Below are 24,220 nucleotides of genomic sequence, written 5' to 3'. Positions count from 1 at the left end.
AAAGAAAAAAAATGGAAAAGAAAGTAAGGAAAAAAAGTAAAAGAAAAGAAATTTGTCTTGTGTTCCAGGTTGAAAAGAAATGAAAAAAAAATTAAACATTTTGTTCTATCTTTCAAAATACTTATATTTTCTTCTACTTCCTTCGTTGAACACTAATTTTTTTTTTTTTTTTTTTCTCATTACATCCATTTTCTTCAATTTCTTTCTTTTAATTTGGGATCAGGTTATTAGAGATGGCGCTAAAACAGAGATTAGATAGTCTTTTTTTTTAACAGTTTTAAGCTTCGATGGCGTCTTCTTCACCGCTGACATCTGCCTCCTGTAATAGGCAACTTATTCCAGTTTCCAATGAGTTTCCAATGGTCAGACCTCTATCTCCTTTGTCGCCTATGGTACTAGTTCTCTCCACACACACTTGTATATTGATCAGTGGTAATTATTTTCTAAACGAACGAATATTCCAAGTTTTTCATATAAATCTGCATTGATGTGAAGCAAATTCGTAACAGAATTCTATGAACAATGTTCTGCTTAGATATTCATACAACATTTTTTAGAGTTCATTTAACATACGATAATTGCTTATGGTTATTCTCTATACTACGGCCATACACGTTGAATATTGGTCCTACTTAGTTAAGTTTTTAGAAAAAGATTGGTTCAAATGTCATTATGTACGTTTAAAAAGAGGATTATATAAATTGTGTGTGCGATTTCTATTGTGAAGTCAATGATATGAGAAAATCTGTTGATGGAGATTCTTACCATTTGAAAATGGGATTAAGTGATACACAATACAATGTTTCATCCTCAAAGGCGTTCATTCTATTCATTTGTATTTGGTTAATATGATACCGAGATGAATAATAGATCCAGATCTGGACTTGGGATATATATACTTCTTCTTTTGGCCAAGTGAATTTTTGCTCCCTAGAATCATAATTCTCCATTAATATATCACCATTTTATGCTAAGGCCTCACAACATCTCAATTATCCATTCATACTAACCAAGTGATTTTAGTGGCTACTATACTTTAGTCTATGGAAATGATTATATTCATGAAACCATTTGTTTTTCATGGTCTTTTCTGCCTATTTCTTTTGTACTCAACGAAATTGACAAGACTTCAGGTGGAATCATAGAAGAAATGGAGAAATGAAGTTTGGAGGAAGACAAAGATCAATTCCAGAAAGCAGCTTACTCTATTCTATACATGCTGAACAACAGAGAGAGTAGCTAAAAGCTAAAATTCATGGTAATCATCTCTCTTTGCTAACTTCTTTTAATATTCTCCAAACAACAATGTTTTTTATTTTGGTCTTACATTCTGCATCTTTGTCTGTAGACAACATTTTGTATGTATTTGAAATTTATACAAGTTAAAGCAATTGCCTTATCTGGAAAAATAAGCTTGGGTTTTTTATATTATCATGTATTCAAGATATAAACAGGTGGTCATTCTCTCTTAAAGCATTAAGATCTTCCACTTGAGATGCATCAGCCATGAGAACTGTAGTTCCTCTTTTCCCAAACTTCTTCTCTGCATGATAACAACTTTATAAATTGACGAAGATATCTTCATTCACTTACAATCTAAAATTCATTATGGCATTCAAATAACATGTTATAAGCTTATAGCTCAAAATACACTAGTTGCAGTTGGATTGCTCACCTGCTAATTTCAAAAGGTCTTCTATTGAGTCTGGTAAGTGGACAAGCTTTCCTGTCCTTTTCCCATCTATTGTTTTCTCATGTGGATGATGTCCATGGATTACCACCCTTAAGGGAAATGTGTTTGAGAGAACAGAAGTGGGTGTTCCTAAAAATAATATTTTTTATTAGATTATTTACCCAAATAGAAATAAATAAATAAATAAATAAGATTATCAACAACCTTCTCCATCATCTCGACCATAATTCGATGCTTCACGATTTTCTGATTGATTAACTGATTTGGTTTGCTATAATGAGGATGGAAAAAAATGTTAGCTTTCATTTGCTAATGCTGAAATTTCATACCAATATCAATACAATGTTTTACCTCAATATTCAAGTCCAATAAAAGCTCTGACAAAAATGGCATCTCGTCTTGCATTTCCTTCTTTAAGTCCTTGAGATACTGAGAGCATAAAAATGTCATCTTACTAAAGATCTGTGCACTTTTAGAGGGCGTGAAATGACTTTAACCCTTAGATTCTTTACCTATAAGTTTTATATTTTCAATATAGAGAAATATAAATGAGGCATTACTAGTTAAATACCTGTGTGAAGTTGGACATTATTGTCTTTCCGTCATCATCAAGTGGCTCCACTAGTTTTTTGAAGCGATGGTGACTAATTCGGACTACTTGAGAAAGTTTCTTACTTCTTATAGTGAAAGGTTGTGGAATGTTGAAGAGTACACCAATTTCACCAAACATGTCCATTGGGCCTAATTTTATCAAAAACTGAAACATAGATGGGCCTTAGTTAATACCCTAGCATCAATACACATACAAATCACAATCTTTTTAAACTTATTGAAGCTAAAGCAAGAGATAGAAATCTTTTTTCTTTACTAAATATATTGATTACTATCTTTACATTGCTATTTAACTGCTTAATTCTTCGGTGCCCATTAAGAAAATAATATATACCTGTTCCATTCCGTTTTTGTGTGTCAGCACCTCCTAGAATTAATAAACCATTAGAAATTCAGAATCTCGGATGAGTAAATAACATTAGAATTTGATTTATTAAAGATTTTATATACCATTGCTCCAGATACTACAATATAGAAATCCGTTGGTATCTCATTTTGTAATATAACTTCAACCTTAGGTGGAAAGTATTCTGCTTTTAAATCTGTAACCTGCCAACAAAAACCACAATACAAGCTAACATTGATGCAATAAATAGCAACATACTTGTATTTTTTTTTATTAAATGTAGCATTATACTTCCATTTATTCCCACTACAACATTGTACTTTCAAAATTTTACCTCATTTTAGTAATCTCATTCAAATACAAAGTAATTATGAATGCTATGATTGGATGGATTTTGCAAAGTATAATAATGTATTATAAAGAAAAAAATTGCTACTAATATATGAAAAGAAGAATAATTCATACCAATTGTCTGCTAAGGTCGTCTGAAATGCCTTTAAAAAGATAAGTCTTTTCAACAGTTTTACGAAACAAATGTTGAGAAATACTAGATCTAATCGCCTTTGGCAAATCATCTAGAACTTCTTCTTGTTGTAGCTCAGCTGTTTTAAACTTAAGTTGCATATGTGCCAACATTTGCTCTTTCAATCCTTCCGGAAGCCTGTTCTTGCTCGCATATCTTAAAATCTCATTGATTGCATCCCTCTGTAGGATAAAGTTAAAATAAGATATCATCACACAAGTGACATAATCATTATTAAAAAAAAATGAATAACTTACCATGGCAAAAGTTCGAACAGCACTATGGACGATTAAATTGGTCATGTTTCCAATTAGATAAGAGGTGAGCCCGATGTTGAATAACATATAGAAGATATTGAATACTTTCTCTCCTGTATTTACTGCATGCAAGTCACCATAGCCAACAGTTGTAAGGGTCACAATTGACCAATACATTGAATACGTGTATCCTAACCAAATGCTTCTGTCCTCAAAGTTGTGAATAATAGATCCGATCCATGTATCATCCGATTGTTTATGATGAGTCGCTATCCAGTAGTAAAAGCACGCAGCTGAGTGCACTGCAAAAAGTGTAACCTGTGATATCCAAAAAATACCGATTATATTTTTGCCAGTTAGATAATCAAATAGGTTAAGTAAAAGTGGTACTAACACAAATTAGCTTGAGAGTTCTTGTCCCGAAGTAGCTGAAGCGTGTATCCTTCTCTAGTCTGTTTAGATAACAAGAGTTTGTTTCAGTAAATTTTATTATTCTTTCAGCAACCCCTGAGCTGGCCTATACTACTGCAATCTAGGTTAATGACATTAGAGGCTTAGGGCTCATAACGAGTTTAATGGACATTGGAATTGAAATATTCATACTACAGTCTAAGACTCAAACCCTTGATCATTTATAAAGTAGATATTTTGATGCTTTAGATTTTATACTATTTGGCAAAATATATAGAATGTTTATTCAACAAGTTTCATGGTTTGTACCTTGAGAAGAGCTCGCTAACACGCCTTAGCCGCCAAAGCCTAAGAAGATTAAGAAAGCCAAAGACTTCCCCACGGTGTAGTTTTCCAGTGAAGAGTCTGTATATTGCTTGAAATGGGAGTGTTGATGCCACATCCATTGGGAACATCATATGAGTGACATACCTAAAAAAACACACAAAGTAGATGGTATAATGGAAAATAATGCATTTTTTGTTTTGCAAAATAGGTTATTCTGTCATGAGTTAGCCCACACTGTCCGTCTTAGAAGCATCATGTGAGATGTGAGAGGTAAATCAAACAGACAGTTAGCCTAATCCATATTGAAATTAAATATGACATTGTTGAGGCCGAAACTTTTGACTTTAGATATAGCATATTGGAACCAACTATGATATGCCATGGGGCAATAATGCATGTTTTGGATACATTTAGAATAGTTTGTTTAGGATACCTTGTGGCTATCTTTTGATGATCATCGACAAGTAGATATGTTGACTTATCCAAATAGGCCACGAAGAAAGTTAAGAAGATGTCAACGACAAAAAAGAAGTCGACTACTAAATCGACGTATAGGAGAGAACCTGTGGCCACCTTCTTGAAAGCCAGCTCAAACGGGGATGACCATGCGGAATATATAACAAGTACCACCAGAAATGCTTGCCACCATCTACATACATTTACGTGAAAGATTGAAATCTCAAATACTTTTTTGAAACACTACATTCCAATAAATAACTTATGCGTGCAAAACAATGAGTAAAATTAAAAAGACACCTAAAAAGAAACACGTAGGACAAGCGAGTTAAAAGCTGTCTAAAATATATATTCAGTCCATAAAACATTATTCCCTGTTTCCTTCAGTAAATTACAATATTTTTGTAATAATATAACTTTAAACAAACCAAAATAAAAAATTATCAATCGACTTCCATAATTTATTGAAAGCCATGATGAAGGGCGTGGTCGCTGGTCAGAGAATACTTATCCCTTTAATTGCGTTTTTCGTTTAGTACTATCAATCAAGCGGCGTGAATTTTTAAATTTCTTTATTGCTTTTATTAAAAAAACTACCAATATTATATTCATTTAATTGATCTGATATTTGGCTTTTAGCTATTCAATTGTTGTTTGTAATATTTACCATGACAAAGAAATTTGACATAGAATTATTACATATAAAAATAATATTATTTAGTATTTACACAAATTTAATATCCAAAAGAAACTTGCACCTGAAAGTTAATATCCAAAATAACATCCCTTAATCAAAACCAATTAAACCATATATGCTAAATTTCAAAGTTTCTTGTTTTCTTCAAATGTATGTACTTTATGCAGGCAACAAATCTACGCCAAATCTCAAACTTTCTTGTTTTCTTCAAGGTTAAACCTTGTAAATTTCGTGCGAGATGCTGATATTAAATATTTTAGACAATTACAAGTAAAAAAAATTTAATAAATGTTAAATCTCAAACTTTTGGCTCCTTAGATCCATTTAATTTGTTTTATTTTGGAGAGTGATTGGTACAAAAAAATTTCTCAATACATAATAATTCATGTTTTATATACAAAGTTGTAATACAATATTTTAAAACATAAATTATTGTATACAGACAACAAAAAATAAATCAATCTTTTTATTTTTTACTCATTTGATCTATCATAAAAGGTAATTCTAATCAATTTATTTTAAAGTAAATGAGCTCACAGCTCTATAAAATAATAATAATAATAATAATAATAATAATAATAAATAAATAAATAAATGAAAATATCATATCCGATGTATAAGATTTTTGTTATAACTGAATTCCAAAGGCTTAAGCTATTAAAAAAAGAAGATAAAAAGTTACAAGACAGTTGAAGATTTGATGAAAATAATCTTGGAAAAGTTTCTTCAATGGCGAAAGAACATGCAATCGTACACATTTTGATGCATGGTGTACAACTTTCAAACATATAAACACTTAACTTGCCTGTAGCGTCGATCATAAGGTGCAATGACATAGTCTCTAAGGGGAGGTGAATCGCCGCCAACAACAGTTCCAAAAGCTGGCAACAGACTGCTTGAGACTGATGCCAGATTGTTCATAATATCTCCACTCGAATGTCTCCGGTACAGTAATGGCACCGGAGATCGGTTTTCCGGTGACTTCTCTTTCATCTCCGGTGAGTCTTTAGACAGAGAGAGATTAGATCTATATTTTTATGGGATGTTGATTAGTAAATAGATTCGGATTAAACCAGCAATTAAGAAAGGAGGCATTGGGGTTTGCCTTGCATAATTGCATTATTCAATTCGGAGTAGAATATATTAATTAAACAAAAACCCAAACGATAATTACATTTTGCTTAAGATATTGGTGATAGGGTTTGACTTTATTGGTAAATACAAAATTTATATTTTAAATTTGTTGCTTGCTGGCCCTTGGATGGTTTGACTTTCTGTGTGTGTGTGTGTTTGGATTTTGACAAAATGAACAACAGCTGTTAAAAGATTGATCATGGTTTTATCATTTATGTCATGATTTGAATCAAATTGGATCATGGGTTTATGGATAGGGTTGACCCGATTGACCCAAACACACTTTTTTTCCTTTTTGTTAAAATGAAAGGTTTATATATCTTCGCAAAAAGATTTTACAAAGATTAATTTAAAAATATATTAAGACAGAAAAAGCGAGATTAGTCAAAATTTGTTTTAAGTGAGACAAACGTTGTTGTGGGACGTGGGCTTGGACTTTGGATTGAGTATCAACACACCCATTTTACTTGGACCAAACCCTTCAATAGTGAACAATGTTTTCGAGTTTCTTTTAGAAAAAATAAAAGAAAAAAATATAGTTAACATAATATATATATATATATATATATATATATATATATATATATATATATATATATATATATATATATATATATATATATATATATATATATATATATATATATATATATATATATATATATATATTATTTATTAGTGTGTTTTGAAAAAAGAAATGATATCTGTTTTTTTTATAATTATTCTTATTTGATTGTAATATCTGCTAAAATACGAGTACCATTTTTTATTGTTATAGAATTTTACAAAACACTTTTAGTAAAGTAACATTTATATGATTTTTTTATTACAAAATAGGAAAATATATTTAAAATTATGTACTTTATTCCAAGCTGTTTTTTTTCCTTAATATGATAATGTTTCAACTTAAAGATCCTTGTATTCATAAATATTGTGAGCAGACAAAAAGATGACGTAACATGCTAATGCTAATTTTTGCAGATAAATGAATTTTGGTAAGAAATCTTAGTTTGTTTAATTAAACAAAACTTCAACCCGAAAATGACCATTTTCTTTTATATGCAAGTTTTATCCACATCATCAATTTCTACTATTTTAACATGTTTAGTGTTTCAAACCGGCACAACATCTCAAATTTACAAGGTGCAAACTTTAAACCGACATAGATTTAAGCAAGGTTAAGAGTCAAGGTTTTTCAACCTATTTAATGTTTCAAACTCATCCGAGTCCGACACAACATGTTTTACATGTCTTGAGGGACAATAATATTGTAAATGACTTTAGTTAATAAAAATATTGTTGTGATTAGAAAATCGTACCATTTAAATATGATTTGAAAGGTTAGATATTGCTATGGTTAGAAAACTAGTATATCGTTTGAAATTCTTTATCTTGATCTTGAAATAAGGAATAGAAGGGTATTTAGGGGGTGTAAAGGATAATAGTGAAGTCGAAAATAATAATGATAATTGTAAAATTGCTCATTTTAGGCATCAAAGCATGTTGATACCCTCATCGGTGAAACTAATCCTCTAAATAAAACTTCATTCTCTCTTCCATTGGTAACACGGTTAATTCTCTACCTATAAATTCATAATGCATGATACGAGTTGTTATGATTTATTATCCGACAAATTTGGTCTTTATGTTTGTTTCAATCTCTCGTGTAATAATAAACAGATTAAATAATTCATAACTCATGCGTTGAACTTGAAACAAGCAATATAATACAATTTCAAAGATCATATATCATTATGGCTATATAATTTCAAATACTTTGGATTGCTACACTCCTGAATAGTTAGATAAAGATTATCTTCGACCTTTTCTTTAGATTAGTATACTATTGAATCCTTTTCGAATCCCAAATAGGTAAAAAAATTATATGTTAATATCTTATAATGTCAGTTTCATAAATACCCTTTGTAACTTTATAAATATATGAACTTTCAAGTCATATTTGAACAAATAGCTCTCTAACCATAGTAATAAATTTTATTCTTTATTTATTTTACGGATGGACATAAAAAACAAAATGACACATACCATGTCACTATGATGTTTTTTTGAACATTTTAAATAATTCATTGCCTTTTAACAAATTTTCTATTTCAGAAAGGTTTTTTTTAGCATTTAAGATAAGAGAAAAGACAAAAGAAGCTAATTTCATTTACTATTTTCCAAGATTTAAGCAAAAATCAAAAAGTTTATCAAATAGACATCATTTTGCATGATGTCATCCCACGCTATCAAATTCCTACGATAAATGTAAAATCATAAAAACAACATTAATTTAAGACAAAAATCTAAAAAATTCAAAATACCTCACTACGAATAGGAGGTTTTATTGCAATATATGGGAAACAATAAAATTTTTTGTGTTATAAAATTTCAAAAACTATTTACACATCCAAAAAGAAAGATTTAAACACCCAAAAGCTTTAAAAAAAATTGTTTTTCCCTCATATTTGCAAATAAAACCTATGATTTTACATATGGCGGAATTTTTTTCCCGTTTTTTATGATTTGCATTTGTTGTAGTAATTCACCACAAAATTGATGGCTATTTTGATAATTTGACTAAATAAGATTAAAATGATTGGTTTTTTTCTCTTAAAATAGTTCATTATAAATTAAAATAATTTATTAATTTATTAGGTTTCACAACGCTATAAGTTAATAAGTTAAGGATAAATTACACCACTAGTCCCTCGTGCATATGTCGAAACTCACGTTTATCCTATTTTTAAAAATTAACTCCGATCATTCCTAGATTTGTTTTTCCTTACACTCTTAGTCCTTGTGGACATAAAAAGACTAATTTGCCTTTAATATATATATATATTTTTTTATTTTCTTTTATTCATTTATCAGTTTTTATAATTTAACAAAAAATATATCCACACCAACCACACCTCTCACCCTTCCCTTCCTTCAAACAGCCTCCCTCCCTCCACACGTCCTTCGTCTTCTCCGACAAACTCAAAGAAATCAAACCACTCCCAGTGTACATCTGTTGACTCCCTTCAACCATATTCCTTCATTCATTCCCTTCCCAAATATCCTTATCACCCTCACACTTTTGTAATGACTGGACATCAATTTTGCAATTTTTGTTTATGTGAACTTCATCAAACCCCTTCAAGTTGATACACACATCAAATCAAATTAAATATCGAATCAATAAAACCTAAAAGATCGGACCCTAAACCTGCAAATCGGAACTAACGAGTCGCAGGAAACCGATGTCCATCACCACCAAATCGAGGAACTTGGTGCAACTTAAATCTCGGGACCATCGATGCCTATGGTGGTAATCGTCCAACACCACTTCATTTTACTCATTCTTTGAATCCATTTCTAAAACTCTAAGATTGGTTCCTCTCTAATCGGATATAAGATTTTTGAGGCAAGATCTTCGATTTTTGATGGGTTTCATGATTGTCGCTAAAGGATGATGACGTTGGGGAGATGATGGTCGCCAGAGGTAAAAGATCATTGGAGGTGGATGACAACAGATGTGAGAGATACAAAGAGAAATAGATCGGTGGTTGGCTCTTTTGGTTTAAAAGTGAACTAAGTGGGCGTGGTAATGAGGTGATGCTCGTCGGATGAAGACGACCGGAGGTAGAGGTCACCGGTGAGTTTTAGAGTAAAGAAAAGAGTTGGGTCTCATTTTTCTCTCTCATCGAGTGTGTGTAGGTATGTGTTTCAATCAGTAAAATGGTGGAGGGTGGTGAAAGTGAAGGAGGAGGGTTGGTTAGTGGGCCCTTTTAAAAAAAATGAAAATAGTAATAAAAATATCAAATTGATTGGAAAATAGAAAGACAAGGGTATTATGGTCATTTTAGTTTGGGCACGGATTAAATTAGCAACAAACACGTCTTTCAGGGACGTAACATGAAACTTTAAATGATATGAGGGACGGTCCGAGTTAATTTTTGAAAATAGGGACTAAACGTGCGTTTCGACATATACACGAAGGTGTAATTTATCCATAAGTTAATATTTGAATAAAAATAGTTTATTCTAGTTGAAAACAACTAATAAATCAGTTTTTCATAAATTACTAGCTTATAAACTACTAATAAACAATAAGTTTTTATTTTATTTTATTTATTTATTTTTTTTTTTGTGAAAGACGTTAACTCAAAACATGACCCACTAAACTTGAATTTTTTGAACACTTTAATTTCTGTCTTATATCATTTTTAATTCACTTGTTTTTTTAACATTTTAAATGTTTATTTACTCAATTTTAAAATTAACCATTTTATAAAACAAATCAATTCAAATGTAACCTCATTTTCACATCTTTTCCTCCCTTAATTTGTTTTTAAGAGAATAGTCTTTTCTTTTCTTCCTTTCTATCAAGTCAATAACTGTAGAACGGTGTTCGTTGCCCGAGAATACACGAACCTTGTGCGTTGAGAGCCGGAAGTGTGAAGAACAATTGGCGGGGTTTCTCTTCTGTTGGTTGTTTAGCTGCACTAAGCTGACAACAATGGCGGAGTTAATAGTTATACGTAACCAGCTTTTCGCCAAACCCTTATCTTTTTCACCATCATGTAAACTAATGCCTATGATACTTAATCGCCAACCCTTCAAATTCAGTTATAATCCTCAATCTCTTTCTCCAAGTTTCGGCAGATTCAACCGCCCTCTTCTCATTCATCCGATTCCTCGATCTCGTCTGTTGTGCAAGATGCAAGACTCCGGTAATTCTTTGTTGCGTAAAAATGTCCTGCTTAGGTTTACATATATCTGATTGATGCTTATAGCTTAAATTCGGTTTAATTGTTTAGTTATATAGTGAGATGATGAATACCCAATTCCCAAGAATTGAGGCGAAGTATTCTGGTTGATTAGCTTTGTCTTATTGAGGAGTTTTATCAAACACCTAGTTAAGTAGATTATCCACCTAAACTTAAATGTAGGTAGCAATACATCTCCACTGAGATCGAAATTCATACCAATTTTTAAGTTAGAAATCATAAAAGTGAAGCCTATAGTTAAGCTGTAGCTCTTTTGTGGAATGAAACAAGACTTATTAAACTGATTCATTACAATTTTAGATATGATATCGCAGCTGGAGATTGGAAAATATAGCGACAAGAGGAAGCCAGAGAAGAGAGTGAATGGGATATTCTGGATTTTACTACTTAATATTGGAATCTATGTAGCAGATCACATATTTCAGGTTCAAACTGAATCAACTTATTATAATGTTGTTTCATACATATACTTGGCATCTAAACTATAGAGAATTGATTCAAAATTTTTATATTTTGAACCAGGTTCGTGAGATTAAAGCTTTGTATTTATACCACAATTTTCCTGTTTGGTACCAGTTTGTGACTTCAACTTTCTGTCATGCTGATTGGTAAGGCCTAAACCGAAACTATTGATGTGGTTTAAATTTAATCCAAGAAGTTTACTTATTCTGTATCTTAATATGTTATACTACAGGAATCATCTCTCTAGCAACCTTTTCTTCCTATATATATTTGGTAAGGGAAAGATTTCTTTAATGTTTCCTTATTGTCTATTTTAGGGTTTTATAGTTTGAATCTTTTTGGCAAATAGGAAAGCTTGTTGAAGAAGAAGAAGGAAGTTTTGGAGTGTGGCTTTCTTATATCTTAACGGGTGCTGGAGCAAATCTTGTTTCTTGGCTTATACTTCCAAGAAATGCGGTTTCTGTTGGTGCCTCTGGTGCAGTGTTTGGTCTTTTTGCAATTAGTGTTCTTGTTAAGGTACATGTTTTTTCTTTAAAAGTTTTGAAATCCAACCACTTTATTAATTAATTATTAATTTTTTTACTTATTGCAGCTCTCGTTTGACTGGAGGAAGATTCTTGAAGTACTTATACTCGGTCAATTTGTTATTGAGAGGGTATGCATATCTGGATATAGTGATCATATATGAATGGGAAATGTTTAAAAAATCTTCAAGAAAGTGAAACTACTTTTTGGAAAAGCTCTACAAGCTTATCAATAAGCTATTTCAAATAGTTTTTTAAAAAGGTAGCTTATATATAAGCTATTTTAATGTATGAAGTAAAAAAGTAACAGGGCATATATTGACAGGTGATGGAAGCAGCTCAAGCTTCAACAAGTTTTGCAAGCAGTAATAGTGCTATGCAGAATGTAAATCATATTGCTCATCTTTCTGGTGCTCTTGTGGGTGCGACTTTGGTGTGGCTTCTCAGCAGAGTTCCTTCTCAATCTGTGGACCATGATAATAAAAAATGATGCTTTCATAATATAATTATTAATACCCATTCCATTTCAACTATTTCTGCTGTTTTGTTAATTGTTGCTAATTCTGTTACATATTAAACCATCACTTGCTTGTGTTTAAATGCATAGCATTCCATATTTTGGATTTTGGTTACTCCAGCCAACGACTGACTTATCATCCATCTGTATCTCAAAAAAAAAGGTTATCTTAAAGAAGGTCTGTATATAGGTGCCCTTTAAGTTGCTCATGCTACCATCAATGGGATCCCCACCAAAATCAATGAGGATCCACACCGATTAACAGCACTGTCCCTCCGAGGACAGTGGTTTGTTACATGGTTTCTTTTAGTGATATTTATATCTTGATAATTGTGAATAACAAAACATACCTCACAAGGCTTCCAGGAAAACATTTTTTTTTTCGATTGTCTCATGTAGCAAGGATTAGAGTGGATTGCCTTGGAGAGAAATCTTTTAGAGATCTATCATGTTAGCATGTAATTTAGTATATTATATTTTTGCTTTTGTAGGTGGTTTTTTATTGGATATTGTTCATGAATTGTTGCGGAGTTAAATTTATTTAGGATTTTCAGTTGCACAGTTTAAACTTCAAAAAAATTTGTCTAGTTGGAATATCACATGTTTTTACTTTAGAGATGCATGCATAGTACTAAGAAAAATAGTATGATTATTCAAACCTGATTCTTAGGATATAAGGTCATTCGATATCATCACGGTGAAAAGCAAGTCATCATCAGTTAACCATTTCACAAGGGAAACCTTCACTCCACAAGACAACCACTAAAACTTCGGAACCTCCCTCCACGTTAGCTTCTATGCATGAAATTGTCCATACTAGGTAACTTAAGGAGTGGTCCATTAAGGTTAGGCGGAGTGTAGGTGCTATGGAGCTCGCTAAGGGGTCATTAGGCTCGCTGAACACCTCCCCTTGGCTCTCACTAGGGAGCCACTATGAGAGAGAGAGAGAGAGAGAGATTTGTTGTGATTGGTGGATTGACCATTGATCGGATTCATTACTTCACATTTGACCAAATTCAAAAAAGAAATTTTACCCTAAAAAAATCAAAATTTCAAATTTTTATCAACCATTATAAATTAAACTACACTCTTAATATTTCACACACATAAAATATTAAGTGTTTGTCTTTAAAACAATAGAATTTATGTAATAATAAATGTATGTACATTAAAAAAAAATATAACTTAATTAAATTTGAAAAAAAAATGATTGCTAGGAATGTTATAACTCTCTATGAAATACTAAGAATTAGGTGTTAGTGAGATGATAGACAAAAAAACTAATATAACAGTAAAAAAAGTGATGTAACAAAGTGTTAGGGATGATATCGGTCTCTCTAACCTAATTCTTTACTTAAAAAATATGTCACATCAGTTTCACTACATCTTTATTATATTCTTACTAACTATAGGAAATACTCACCATTCGCATTATCTATATACATTTATTTAATTATTTATTTTAAATACACAAAATTAATAAAAATACAACCTTTTTCGAAACAAAATAAAATTTTCATTACATCAAATAAAAGTTATATTACTAAAATTGAAAATAAAAAATTACATTAAAAAACTAAAAAAAAAATACTAAAAAAAATGTTACGCTAAAATTAAAAATTACATTAAACCTAAAAAATATAATCCTTATATTTGTCTTTCATTTTGCGTTGAAGCTTTTTAAAAAGACTGAGTTGATCAAGTGGAAGATCTGGATGGGGGAGATGTTTATAAATTTAACGTCGTTAAGCATTTGTTTCTCTTCTCGAGTTGAATTTTCCAACTCCTATTATTATTATTTTTTGAGATAGATAAGATGATTGTCAAGTTTTTGCGAACGCACTTGCATGATATTCATTTCAGTGACATTTTTTTCTTTGTTCCTTGTCAATGATGATGTTCTCAGTTTAGCTTTGTCTCTTCCATTGGGTGTCGAATGGTGACTTTTTGTGGCTCCTCGTCATCATCATCATTGAGGTCAAATCCAAAACCCACGTCCAACTCCAAAGTTCTCTATTGTTGTTTGTCAGAGCCAATGGATTGTGATTAACTAAGCGAGCTCGAATCAAGTACCCACTTTAGATCATCTTGCATAATACACCACGTTTTTATGGCTAAAGGGTCTACCAACATGGGTGGTTTTGTATTGTTGAAGAGCAGTGCTTAAAAGGTCAAATTCGTTACACCCATTTTGTCGATGTTTGTGAGGTTAGGAAAGATTTCATTAAAACTTGTGAAAGTAGCTCTTAGCTCGAGCTAGTTGTCATTTACACCATTGTAATTGTAACTCTGGTATTCACCATTTCAAATTTGCAAATGAAAGTGTGCTAGAACACGGTTCTAAATGTTGTCCCGGTTTGGTCGTTACATGTCTTCCCATATAAAGATATTGAAATCCAAGATTTTGAAAGCGCCGCTTCCTCATCTTCGGTCCAATATTTTTGCCCCTTTTCCCCTTTTCTTTATTTTTTCTTCTTTAAGATTTTGGTGGTTCAGTTTCCAACACCTTTTTGATGTCATTATTATAAGGAGATTGGAGTTGGTAATGTGGTTGGTAGGAAGATTAGGTTTGAGGTTGTTGAAATTGTTGGAATTGGTGTGATATTTGGTAATGGTCTAATTGTTGGAAGTAGTTTTGTTGGAAAATAGGTGGTTGTGGAATAAGTGAGGTTGTTGGAACTAGCATGTTCACGAACCCTTGGATTGGTGATTTGAAATATGAGTATTTGCAAGGTGTTGTGTTGAGTATGTATGTAACGGTGGGTGAAATGGTTGTATGGAGTGTTTGGATTTTGATTCATTTTTTAATTTTTGGTGAATGAGAAATAGTGTGTTTAAAGAGAAAGAATTGGTGAATGTTATATAAAAATGTGTATGAAATAAGATGGTATTTATAGGTAAATATTAGATAGTTTAAGATAAAGTTTTTTTTTCAATGGTAAGAAAAAAAGATTGTTGCCTCTTTCTGTCTCCCTTCTAACGTAACGTAAGTCAACCTACGCCACCTCGTCTTACGGAGGGCATTACACAACCACTCCGTGTAGCCTTAATTTGTTTTTTTAAGTAACTAGAATGTACAATATTATTCAAAAATGCTCGAACAAGAATCTAATATTAATTATATAACTCGAATACTAAATTATACTTAAGACATGACTTTGTAAAGTAAACTTTTTTATCAATGTTTTAAAAACCGGTTTTTTTAATTGAACAGGTATGGTGACCGGTTTCCGGTTCAACTAGTTTAACCTGTTCGACCGTCGGATCAACCGGTTTCTATAATTTTCATCTTTTTTCTTATTTTTTATACATATATACAAATATAAATCATGAATTTGACGTTAAATAATTCAAACATTAAAAATATACATAAAAATAAGTTGTAGATCAATCCAAATACATCAAAATAACATACAAGCATAAGTTTTAGTGTTTTAAATCAATACATATACGTCAAAAAGAAAATAAAATATAATAGCGAAACAAAATATAGTTTTAGATGAATACAAACACATCAAAAAACTTTATAATATTACCATATGTTTTTATGTAGAGAAAACTAAATAGATTTAAAAAAATTACCAAAGTTTATTATGTAAATGATTCTTTCGTATGTGTATTTATTCGGTTTAACCGATTTATTTTGACCGGTTCAATCGGGTTTTTCTAAAAACTTGTCGGTTTAATCCGATTCAAAAATCGACGTAAAACCGATGATAGTTGAACCGTTCTCTTTCCCGGTTTCCGGTCCAACCGGCTAGTTCAAACTAGTTTTTAAAACATTGCTTTTTATACGATTACATAATGTGATTGTAATTTCGGGTCGGGTTATCATAAAAGAAAAAGGGTAATGATGGGCTTCATGCACAAATCAAATCACAATCCCACGGCTGCCTAAATTGAATCTCAACCAACATAATTAGCAGAGGTTTCAAATTTCTGATTCCAAACCCCGTATAGATTCACACAATCCAAAACAATATCAACATTATCATGGCGAGAAGAAAGGCTCGTTTCCGTCTGTCTCCTCAACATAATTCGATTATCAATTGAAGAAAACTTGTATCCATCATCGAATATTCTCTCATACTATTATTATTATTCATACATTATTGCAATTTCAATTCAATTTACCACATAAACAACCAATCCCACCACCTTCAACAAGAAAGTTTAATGAAATGTTGAAGATTTGGCGATGGTATACAAATTGTTTAGCTGTTCATCCGGTGAAAACACAGGTTATCAGCTCCGGTTTAATTTGGGGACTTGGTGATCTCGCCGCTCAGGCTGTTACACGCGCCACCGCTGTTAAGAAAAAAAACCTTTTCCTTTCCGTAAGTTTCCCCCATCATTCTTCTCCAATTCTAACAATTCCATATTTCCCTTCATGTTTCTGCTGTTCTTCGTCTTCTTGTTCCTGTTCTTTGCGATTATTTCTTTTATTTGCGAAGATAATCTTTTGTTTGTTGGATGGTTTTAAATTTCATCTCATCCCGTCATCCGATACCTATCTATCTTTGTCACCATTTATCTGTTTTTATTGGATGACTTTTCGTTTGATTAACATGTATGATGATATATCCTTTACTCAACAGGATGAAGATAATATACATATCAATTGGAGACGAGTTGTTACCACAAGCATTTTTGGTATGGCGTTTGTTGGCCCAATTGGTCACTTCTGGTTAGTTTTTTCTTATTTTGCATCTTTTTCAACCACTTTACCCTTACATTCCACATAACAAATATCACAATATTCATCAATTTGAACGAGAGAGAAGTTAACGTCTTAATACATTAAGCCAGAATTTTTTTAGCTTAACCCGGTAAGTCATTCGGTCCAGAATAAGTTAGAAATAAACATACATGCATAATTGTCCAGATTAAGTTTTTAACACATCAATCCCCCTTGTAGAAATTGGGTATTTGTTGCTATTGTTATACTGTGTTTGGGTTGCATTGAACTGATGTTATGAGATTGCTTTTGTAGGTACGAAGGCTTAGATCGTTTTCTAAAGTGTAGATTCAATTACCCACCAAAATCGATGCGATTTGTTGCCATGAAAGTAGCCCTAGATGGGATCATATTCGGTCCGGTTGATTTATTTGTATTTTTTACTTACATGGGTTTTGCATCCGGTAAAAATGTAAATCAAGTGAAAGAAGAAGTGAAACGCGATTTTTTACCAGCCTTAATTGTAGAAGGCGGGATATGGCCCATTGTTCAAGTGGGCAATTTCCGGTTTATACCCGTGAGATACCAACTTTTATATGTCAATCTTTTCTGCTTGTTGGATAGCTGTTTCCTTTCATGGCTTGAACAACAACAAGATGCTGCTTGGAAACAATGGTTCAAGACTTTTTCTTTTAAAGAACAAAAAAGTCGAGATGGATGAATTTTTTTTTCTTTCCCGAGTTGACTCACTACTGATTCTTATCCAACCTTCATGACTCGGTAGTCTTGACTGATTTTGTATGTTAAGGCTTGTGTTTGAAGGCATGATAAGGATGTTATTTTCTGGTTTTTTTTGTATGATTGATTGTATATATATAGTGCATTCTTCTAATATCTTTCTCATTTTTCTTGAATTAAGGAAATGTCAATGTTCATAGTTCATACAAACTGTGGTAGAAAGTAAAAGATTATGAACCTCAAAGATATAGCAACATACATTTGGCTTAAATGTGAATAGCTTCTACATATCATAGCAATGGGATTTTTCCTTCATCAACAAACATTATCCAAATCTTTAATCAAAAAATCAACTTTTTCATATAATCCACCTCTACGATAACCAGCAACCAATAACTCATAAGTGGATCTTGCAAGTTTATGTGAATCCTTTATAAACTCCAAAAACACCTCTAATCTATCATAAGCATCCCCACGAAAATAACAACACACCACCATTTCCACATCTTTATGTGACCTAAAAGACACTCCTTCTTTCAACATCCTCCCAATACAATACTCCAAATCATCCAATCTATCCAATTTAGCATAAACCCTAATCAAACCATTGTGAAATTGAGAAACAACATCAAAATCGAGATTCGTATTCCTAATCTTCTCTACCACCCACTCCAATTCTTTCACTAATTCTAACTCACAATAAAACCCCACAAGCTTATCAGCCATACACATGTTAATCTCCCATTTATGATCCAATATACTCTGCATAAACCCTCTGATTTTAACCAAATCTTTTCGTTCACATAACCCCACAAGCATATTATGTAGTATTGATGTGTTAGGCTTGAATTCTGCTACTAACATGTCTCTGTAAAATCTATCAGCATCTTCGAATCTTTTTAACTTTATGCAACCTAAAATGATAGTCTCATAAGTATCTAAATCAGCTGAAAACCCAGAGGCCATTTTGGCTTCATACCATGCCACCATTGCCTTACTGTTTCCCATGTTTGCAAATCCCGAAATGAACAAATTGTATGTGTGAGAAGTAGGTTGTTTATAGTCCTCTGAGTTTTGCATTAGCTGAAATATGCTAAGTGCAGTGATGACATTACCTGAAGATAAGTGAGCAGAAATTAGGGCGTTGAGAATGATGGAAGTTGGCTTTAGACCTTGATTCTCCATTAAAGTGAAAACACGCATTGCTGTTTGTGTGTTTTGGATCTTCCCACAGAGATGGATTAATTCCAAGTAAATATCATGGTTTTTCTCGTTTTCTTTTTGCAACTTCTGTAATCCCCATTCAAGAACCTGTCTAAGTAAATAATAGGTTTTGGATTAGCAACAAGTAGTTTGATTTTAACTTTCACTATCTGAAGCATACTTAATTTCTAATTAATTACAACTTCAGACAATATAACGAGACGATTAGGGTTAGGAAAAGAATTCTTACGAGCTGAGCTTTGTGAGGGGAGGAAGAATAAATAGAGGTCAGGAGCGAATCCCATGAAAGGTCGAGGTTTTCGATGCCTGATTTTCCCACCATTTCTGAATCAAGGTTTGTCTTGATTCGAGAAACTGGCTCCTGAATCAATATATTGGATGCAATTGTTCGTGAGGATTGATACAGAATCGTCTGGTACAGCCTTTTGGCAGATGATAAACCATTCACTCGCACTCCCACCATTTGTGAAGCTTTTTTGCGGCTCTTGGTTGATGTGATGGACCTATTTGCAAACCTTTCCAGTGATATAAATTCTATTCCTATTAGCAAAGCACTTTATTTTAGATATTTAAAATAGAGAAAATGACAAAAATAATCATTTACACTGATTGTATTAGAAAAATAGCAAAAAAAAATCGAAATTACAAAAATAGCCACCCATTTCGCAGATGAGAAGGTCCCATCTGCGAAATGACATTCTCATCTGCGAAAGTACAAGCACCTGTGCTTTAGGTACTTGTACTTTCGCAGATGAGAAGGTCCATCTGCGAAATGGCTCTCATCTGCGAAATGCCCTCGATTTTGAGTATAAAAATGTTTTTTTTTTCTCCATTTTTCACCCTTCTCTACACAAAAACTTTCTCTAACTTTGGGCTTCTCTCGGAATTTTGGCTAGTTTTTGAAGAAAATAGAGGATTATGTCAACGATCCCGCAAATATGGTTAGATTTTAACTCTTTTAATGTCAACAATCTCTTTATTTTATCATTTGTTGTATTATTTAGTGTTAAAAAAGGGTAATTTTGTTGTGTTTGATAGTTTTAATATTTTTTTAGTGTACTTGAAGTTTAAATGCAAGTAGAGACAAGTAGAGACTGCGTAGATAATGTTTACAATTTGTTATTTTTGTTATTTTTTTAGTTGTTGTATAACCTGAAATCTTGTATATTCTTATCGTATAATTGTTTATATAAAGTGCAAAATAGTCGTTTGTATATATATTTGTCGTATAAGTATAACATTTGTATAAGTTGAAAATTTGTCGTATATATATTGTTAGAAATTGTTTGTGTTTGTCGTATAAGTATAACATTTGTATAAGTTGAAAATTTGTCGTATATATATTGTTAGAAATTGTTTGTGTTTGTCGTATAAGTATAACATTTGTATAAGTTGAAAATTTGTCGTATATATATTGTTAGAAATTGTTTGTATTTGTCGTGTAAGTTAAAATTTTGTATATAGTTGTCATATAACTTGCAAAATTGTTAATTTGATTGTCGTTTTATTTTTAAATTTTTTTGTTTATATGGTTATAAAATGTTAGTTTTAATTAGAAAGATAAAAATTGTTTATATATTTGTCGTTTAAGTTGAAAATTTGTTTAAGTTGAAAATTTGTCGTTGATATATTTTTCGTTTAAGTTGAAAATTTGTTTAATAAAATGTTTATATAATTATGTATGATATTGTTATCTATCGTAAATATATTTGTTGTATAACTTGGAAAATTGTTTATACATGTGTATGTTATTGTTTTTTATCGGAAATATATATATTAGTAATTAAGAAACTGTATTTGCAGTTCGTAATCATATATTTTTAAAAAAAATATTTTTTAGTTATCTAATTTGTTTTTGTGTTTTTTTGCAGCATGATTTTAGTTTAATGAATACGAAAGTCTTTGCGAACTTAAAAGGCTCTAGCGGTAACATATGGGAAGTATTTGAAGTTTTAGATGATGCCCGACGTGCTATTTTCAGAGATACCGTCTTTGGTTATTTTATTGATGTCCCTCGTTTACAAGGGGACGCATTATTGTTTCATAAAATGTTCCTTCATCAGATCCGGCCGGACCCTGTTTTATCTCCAGATGGAATAAAACGTTTATATTTTCGAGTAGGCAATACGAAAATGGTTTATGGGCCGGAAGAGTTTTGTTTGATTATCGGCTTCAATTTTGGGGAGTATCCAAAAAACATTGAGAGAAAAGGGTCGGAAAAATTAATAAGCAGTAAAAAAAGATGTTTATTGCGTGAACGGCTATTTCCGGACCATACTAATAGTTCGGTGAAAATCGGCGACCTGAAACGTTTAATTTTAAATCAAACATTCCTAGCACTTGACGACGTTGATGCAGTTAGAGTATGTTTGATATACGTTTTGTGTGAAGGTTTTTTTGGGTAAAGAAGTTAATGATCGGGTGCCACAAGATTGGTTTTTTTTGGCTGAGAATTTGGATCTCTGGAACAGGTATATTTTGTTTACGTTAAAAGTTCTATTTTATTAAAGTTATAATTTATATAATAATCAATTTTGTTTTTTTGTTTTGTTAGCTTCGTTTGGGGTAGCTATCTTTGGGATTTTACTTATGTTGACCTTAAGGATACATGGAACAAAATATATCATTATTTATCACTTTCTGAGCGTGGTCAAACTTTAAAGTACTCCGTCTCAAGATTTACGGCTCTAATAAGGGTATAAAAATTTTCTTATATTTAAATTGTTTTATTGTTATGTTTTTTATTTTAATTTTAACTTTTATTACTGTAATTGTAAAAAATTGTAGATATGGATATATGAGATGATTCTGGCTGTTCGTGCATGTGGATTTGCATCGAGAAAAAATAAAAACTTGCCTCGGATGAAACGATGGAGTGGAACAAAAAATTTGAAATGGGTTGACGTGAACAATATTTGGTCAAAGATGTAGGTTTAAAAATATTTCGTTTATTATTAATAAACTTGATTATTATACTTTTATATGCATTTTTAATATGTTTAATTTTTTAGGAGGGGCTACCACCAAGACAAAACATGTTACCGGGTGATGGTGAGATGACATCTTCTTATTATATGTCATTTCAAGAGTATGTATATGGTGAAGGGAAAGCAGTTCCATCCCCAGTACGGGACCATTTTAGGAGACAAGACGAATCTTCGTCTAGTATGTCGTCCAGTGGCCGCTCTCATGGTAGAGGTTGGGGCAGTGGGAAACACAAGCTAGACGAGGTGTTGAAACGGCTACATGCACTGGAGCAGCATGTGTTTATGAACCGACAACCTACAGAGGTTTTTGGGGAACTACGATTAACGTCAATGGAAGTGCATATTTATGACAGTCTTGGTTGAGGGGCTTATGAAAAATTCAAATCTGAAGGAATCTTTTCCAAATTTGAACGTCGGGTGGCAAATTATTTGGACAAGATTAAGTATTGGGCCCGGAGGAACATCCCAAGGATTCCATTGAATATGCAATTCATTTATGAAGAAAATGTTCCCCAACAAAGTAGTCATTTGGGAGATTGCGGTGTTTTTCTTTGTATGTTTATGGAGCAATTGGTTTCAGGTCAACCAATATGTGTTCTTATTGACCCAAAGAACGCAGCTTTAGAGTTCCGTCTACGGATGGCAAAAATTATTTGGGGGTCTAGTCTTGGTCCTATGTAGTTGGATTATATAAATGTATATATAAATTAATGTTGGATTTCATTATTAGTTTATTTTTACAGTTTACTCAACGGATGGCAAAAAATATAACGTTACGACAATTACAACAAATTAATGACCTACTAATTACTTATCAATACATACAACATAAGAAAGACTACAACATTTGTTTTAACATTACAAATACAACAATTTATTGACCTAACAACTTCAAAACCATAAAAACAATATTGAAAAGCTTACAACTTGTAAACAAGAACTGCCAAGAACAACACCCAACTACAAACCAACGCTATCTTTAACTTCTTATTTTCTGATTGAAATAGCTTATTAGAGTTAGCTACTTTAGCTATTACCATAGAAGATTGGTCCTTCTCTTTATCAACCCAACTGATAAACCCGCATTTTGGTCCCTGTTAAATTTAATATTCACAGTAAGAAAATAAATTTTTGTGATGTAAACACGAGGGTTTAAATTTGAATGACGTTAACAACATGATACCAAATATGGGCAAGCGTAAAACAATCTTCCTGGGTTTTTAGCTGTACCCGAAATCCTAACGATACGTTCTCCTCCGCAATTGCAGTATGCCATTAGCCTTCTTTTTCTTTTAAATCGGAGTTACTTTCTCAGTTAAATTTTTCATAATGAGTGACACCCATTTATAGAAGAAATCATATTACAGACAATTCTTTTTTGCTATGAAATGAACTGGTTTGACTATGAATTCAAAAGGTTGAACTATGAAATGCAGACAAGTACATTCTGTAGTATTGTCATGTCGGTCAGTGAAATTTGACTATGAAATGAACTAGTTTGACTATGAATTCAAAAAGTTGAACTATGAAATGCAGACAAGTACATTCTGTAGTATTGTCATGTCGGTCGGTGAAATTTGACTATGAAATGAACTGGTTTGACTATGAATTCAAAAAGTTGAACTATGAAATGCAGACAAGTACATTCTGTAGTATTGTCATGTCGGTCAGTGAAATTTGACTATGAAATGAATTGGTTTGACTATGAATTCAAAAAGTTGAACTATGAATTTAAAAGGTTAAACTATGAATTTTGATCAGTAGAGATACAATATTTTCTATTTATAATTGCATTTGTTTCATATTGCATTTGTGTGATCATTGTAGAGCACTATCATCGGTATTAAAAATGAGTAGTT

At 31.8% G+C, this 24,220-nt stretch overlaps 4 protein-coding genes across 5 annotated transcripts; 2 read left to right on the top strand and 2 right to left on the bottom strand.

Annotated features, from left to right (window-relative positions):
* Window positions 1–1,252: 1,252 nt before the first annotated feature.
* On the bottom strand, window positions 1,253–6,419 carry LOC111913045 (potassium channel KAT3). The gene is made up of 13 exons (XM_023908769.3): window positions 6,128–6,419; window positions 4,603–4,818; window positions 4,152–4,313; window positions 3,826–3,883; window positions 3,432–3,749; window positions 3,117–3,356; window positions 2,756–2,854; window positions 2,640–2,672; window positions 2,265–2,450; window positions 2,045–2,122; window positions 1,898–1,964; window positions 1,676–1,822; window positions 1,253–1,543 (listed from the first exon to the last, which is right to left on the bottom strand). Exons 1-13 carry the CDS (start codon window positions 6,313–6,315, stop codon window positions 1,440–1,442), a joined length of 1,896 nt encoding a protein of 631 aa, XP_023764537.1. The 5' UTR covers window positions 6,316–6,419; the 3' UTR covers window positions 1,253–1,439.
* A 2,947-nt stretch (window positions 6,420–9,366) lies between these two features.
* On the top strand, window positions 9,367–12,849 carry LOC111913048 (rhomboid-like protein 11, chloroplastic). 2 transcript variants are annotated; one of them, XR_006184092.2, is made up of 7 exons: window positions 9,367–11,174; window positions 11,532–11,656; window positions 11,754–11,839; window positions 11,926–11,966; window positions 12,043–12,209; window positions 12,286–12,479; window positions 12,543–12,750. XR_006184092.2 is itself a non-coding variant. In XM_023908773.3 (7 exons), the coding sequence occupies exons 1-7, from the start codon at window positions 10,961–10,963 to the stop codon at window positions 12,705–12,707; spliced, it is 861 nt and encodes a 286-aa protein (XP_023764541.1). In that variant the 5' UTR covers window positions 10,587–10,960; the 3' UTR covers window positions 12,708–12,849. The 2 variants fall into 2 exon arrangements, 1 of the variants encoding a protein (XP_023764541.1); XM_023908773.3 differs by having other exon boundaries at window positions 10,587–11,174; window positions 12,286–12,348; window positions 12,543–12,849.
* Window positions 12,850–16,582: 3,733 nt separating this feature from the next.
* Window positions 16,583–18,256, top strand: LOC111913049 (uncharacterized). Its single transcript, XM_023908774.3, has 3 exons — window positions 16,583–17,071; window positions 17,333–17,421; window positions 17,728–18,256. The coding sequence occupies exons 1-3, from the start codon at window positions 16,916–16,918 to the stop codon at window positions 18,131–18,133; spliced, it is 651 nt and encodes a 216-aa protein (XP_023764542.1). The 5' UTR covers window positions 16,583–16,915; the 3' UTR covers window positions 18,134–18,256.
* A 110-nt stretch (window positions 18,257–18,366) lies between these two features.
* On the bottom strand, window positions 18,367–19,918 carry LOC111913046 (pentatricopeptide repeat-containing protein At2g48000). The gene is made up of 2 exons (XM_023908770.3): window positions 19,604–19,918; window positions 18,367–19,461 (listed from the first exon to the last, which is right to left on the bottom strand). Exons 1-2 carry the CDS (start codon window positions 19,835–19,837, stop codon window positions 18,466–18,468), a joined length of 1,230 nt encoding a protein of 409 aa, XP_023764538.1. The 5' UTR covers window positions 19,838–19,918; the 3' UTR covers window positions 18,367–18,465.
* Window positions 19,919–24,220: the final 4,302 nt, after the last annotated feature.

Source organism: Lactuca sativa, chromosome 6 (assembly GCF_002870075.4).
Source record: "Lactuca sativa cultivar Salinas chromosome 6, Lsat_Salinas_v11, whole genome shotgun sequence".
Lineage (NCBI taxonomy): Eukaryota > Viridiplantae > Streptophyta > Magnoliopsida > Asterales > Asteraceae > Lactuca > Lactuca sativa.
This window is presented reverse-complemented; position numbering and strand designations above follow the sequence as displayed.

Excerpts from the sequence above, each read along its gene's own strand:
- LOC111913045 (XM_023908769.3), bottom strand. The coding sequence starts at position 6,315 with ATGAAAGAGAAGTCACCGGAAAACCGATCTCCGGTGCCATTACTGTAC. Across the intron at positions 3,750-3,825 it reads GAACTCTCAAGCTAATTTGT|GTTACACTTTTTGCAGTGCA; the intron begins GTTAGTACCACT and ends TGGATATCACAG. Across the intron at positions 2,855-3,116 it reads ACGACCTTAGCAGACAATTG|GTTACAGATTTAAAAGCAGA; the intron begins GTATGAATTATT and ends TTTTGTTGGCAG.
- LOC111913048 (XM_023908773.3), top strand. The coding sequence starts at position 10,961 with ATGGCGGAGTTAATAGTTATACGTAACCAGCTTTTCGCCAAACCCTTA. Across the intron at positions 11,657-11,753 it reads TAGCAGATCACATATTTCAG|GTTCGTGAGATTAAAGCTTT; the intron begins GTTCAAACTGAA and ends ATTTTGAACCAG. Across the intron at positions 11,967-12,042 it reads TTTCTTCCTATATATATTTG|GAAAGCTTGTTGAAGAAGAA; the intron begins GTAAGGGAAAGA and ends TTTGGCAAATAG.
- LOC111913049 (XM_023908774.3), top strand. The coding sequence starts at position 16,916 with ATGTTGAAGATTTGGCGATGGTATACAAATTGTTTAGCTGTTCATCCG. Across the intron at positions 17,072-17,332 it reads AAAAAAACCTTTTCCTTTCC|GATGAAGATAATATACATAT; the intron begins GTAAGTTTCCCC and ends TTTACTCAACAG. Across the intron at positions 17,422-17,727 it reads GGCCCAATTGGTCACTTCTG|GTACGAAGGCTTAGATCGTT; the intron begins GTTAGTTTTTTC and ends TTGCTTTTGTAG.
- LOC111913046 (XM_023908770.3), bottom strand. The coding sequence starts at position 19,837 with ATGGTGGGAGTGCGAGTGAATGGTTTATCATCTGCCAAAAGGCTGTAC. Across the intron at positions 19,462-19,603 it reads CCCCTCACAAAGCTCAGCTC|GTTCTTGAATGGGGATTACA; the intron begins GTAAGAATTCTT and ends TTACTTAGACAG.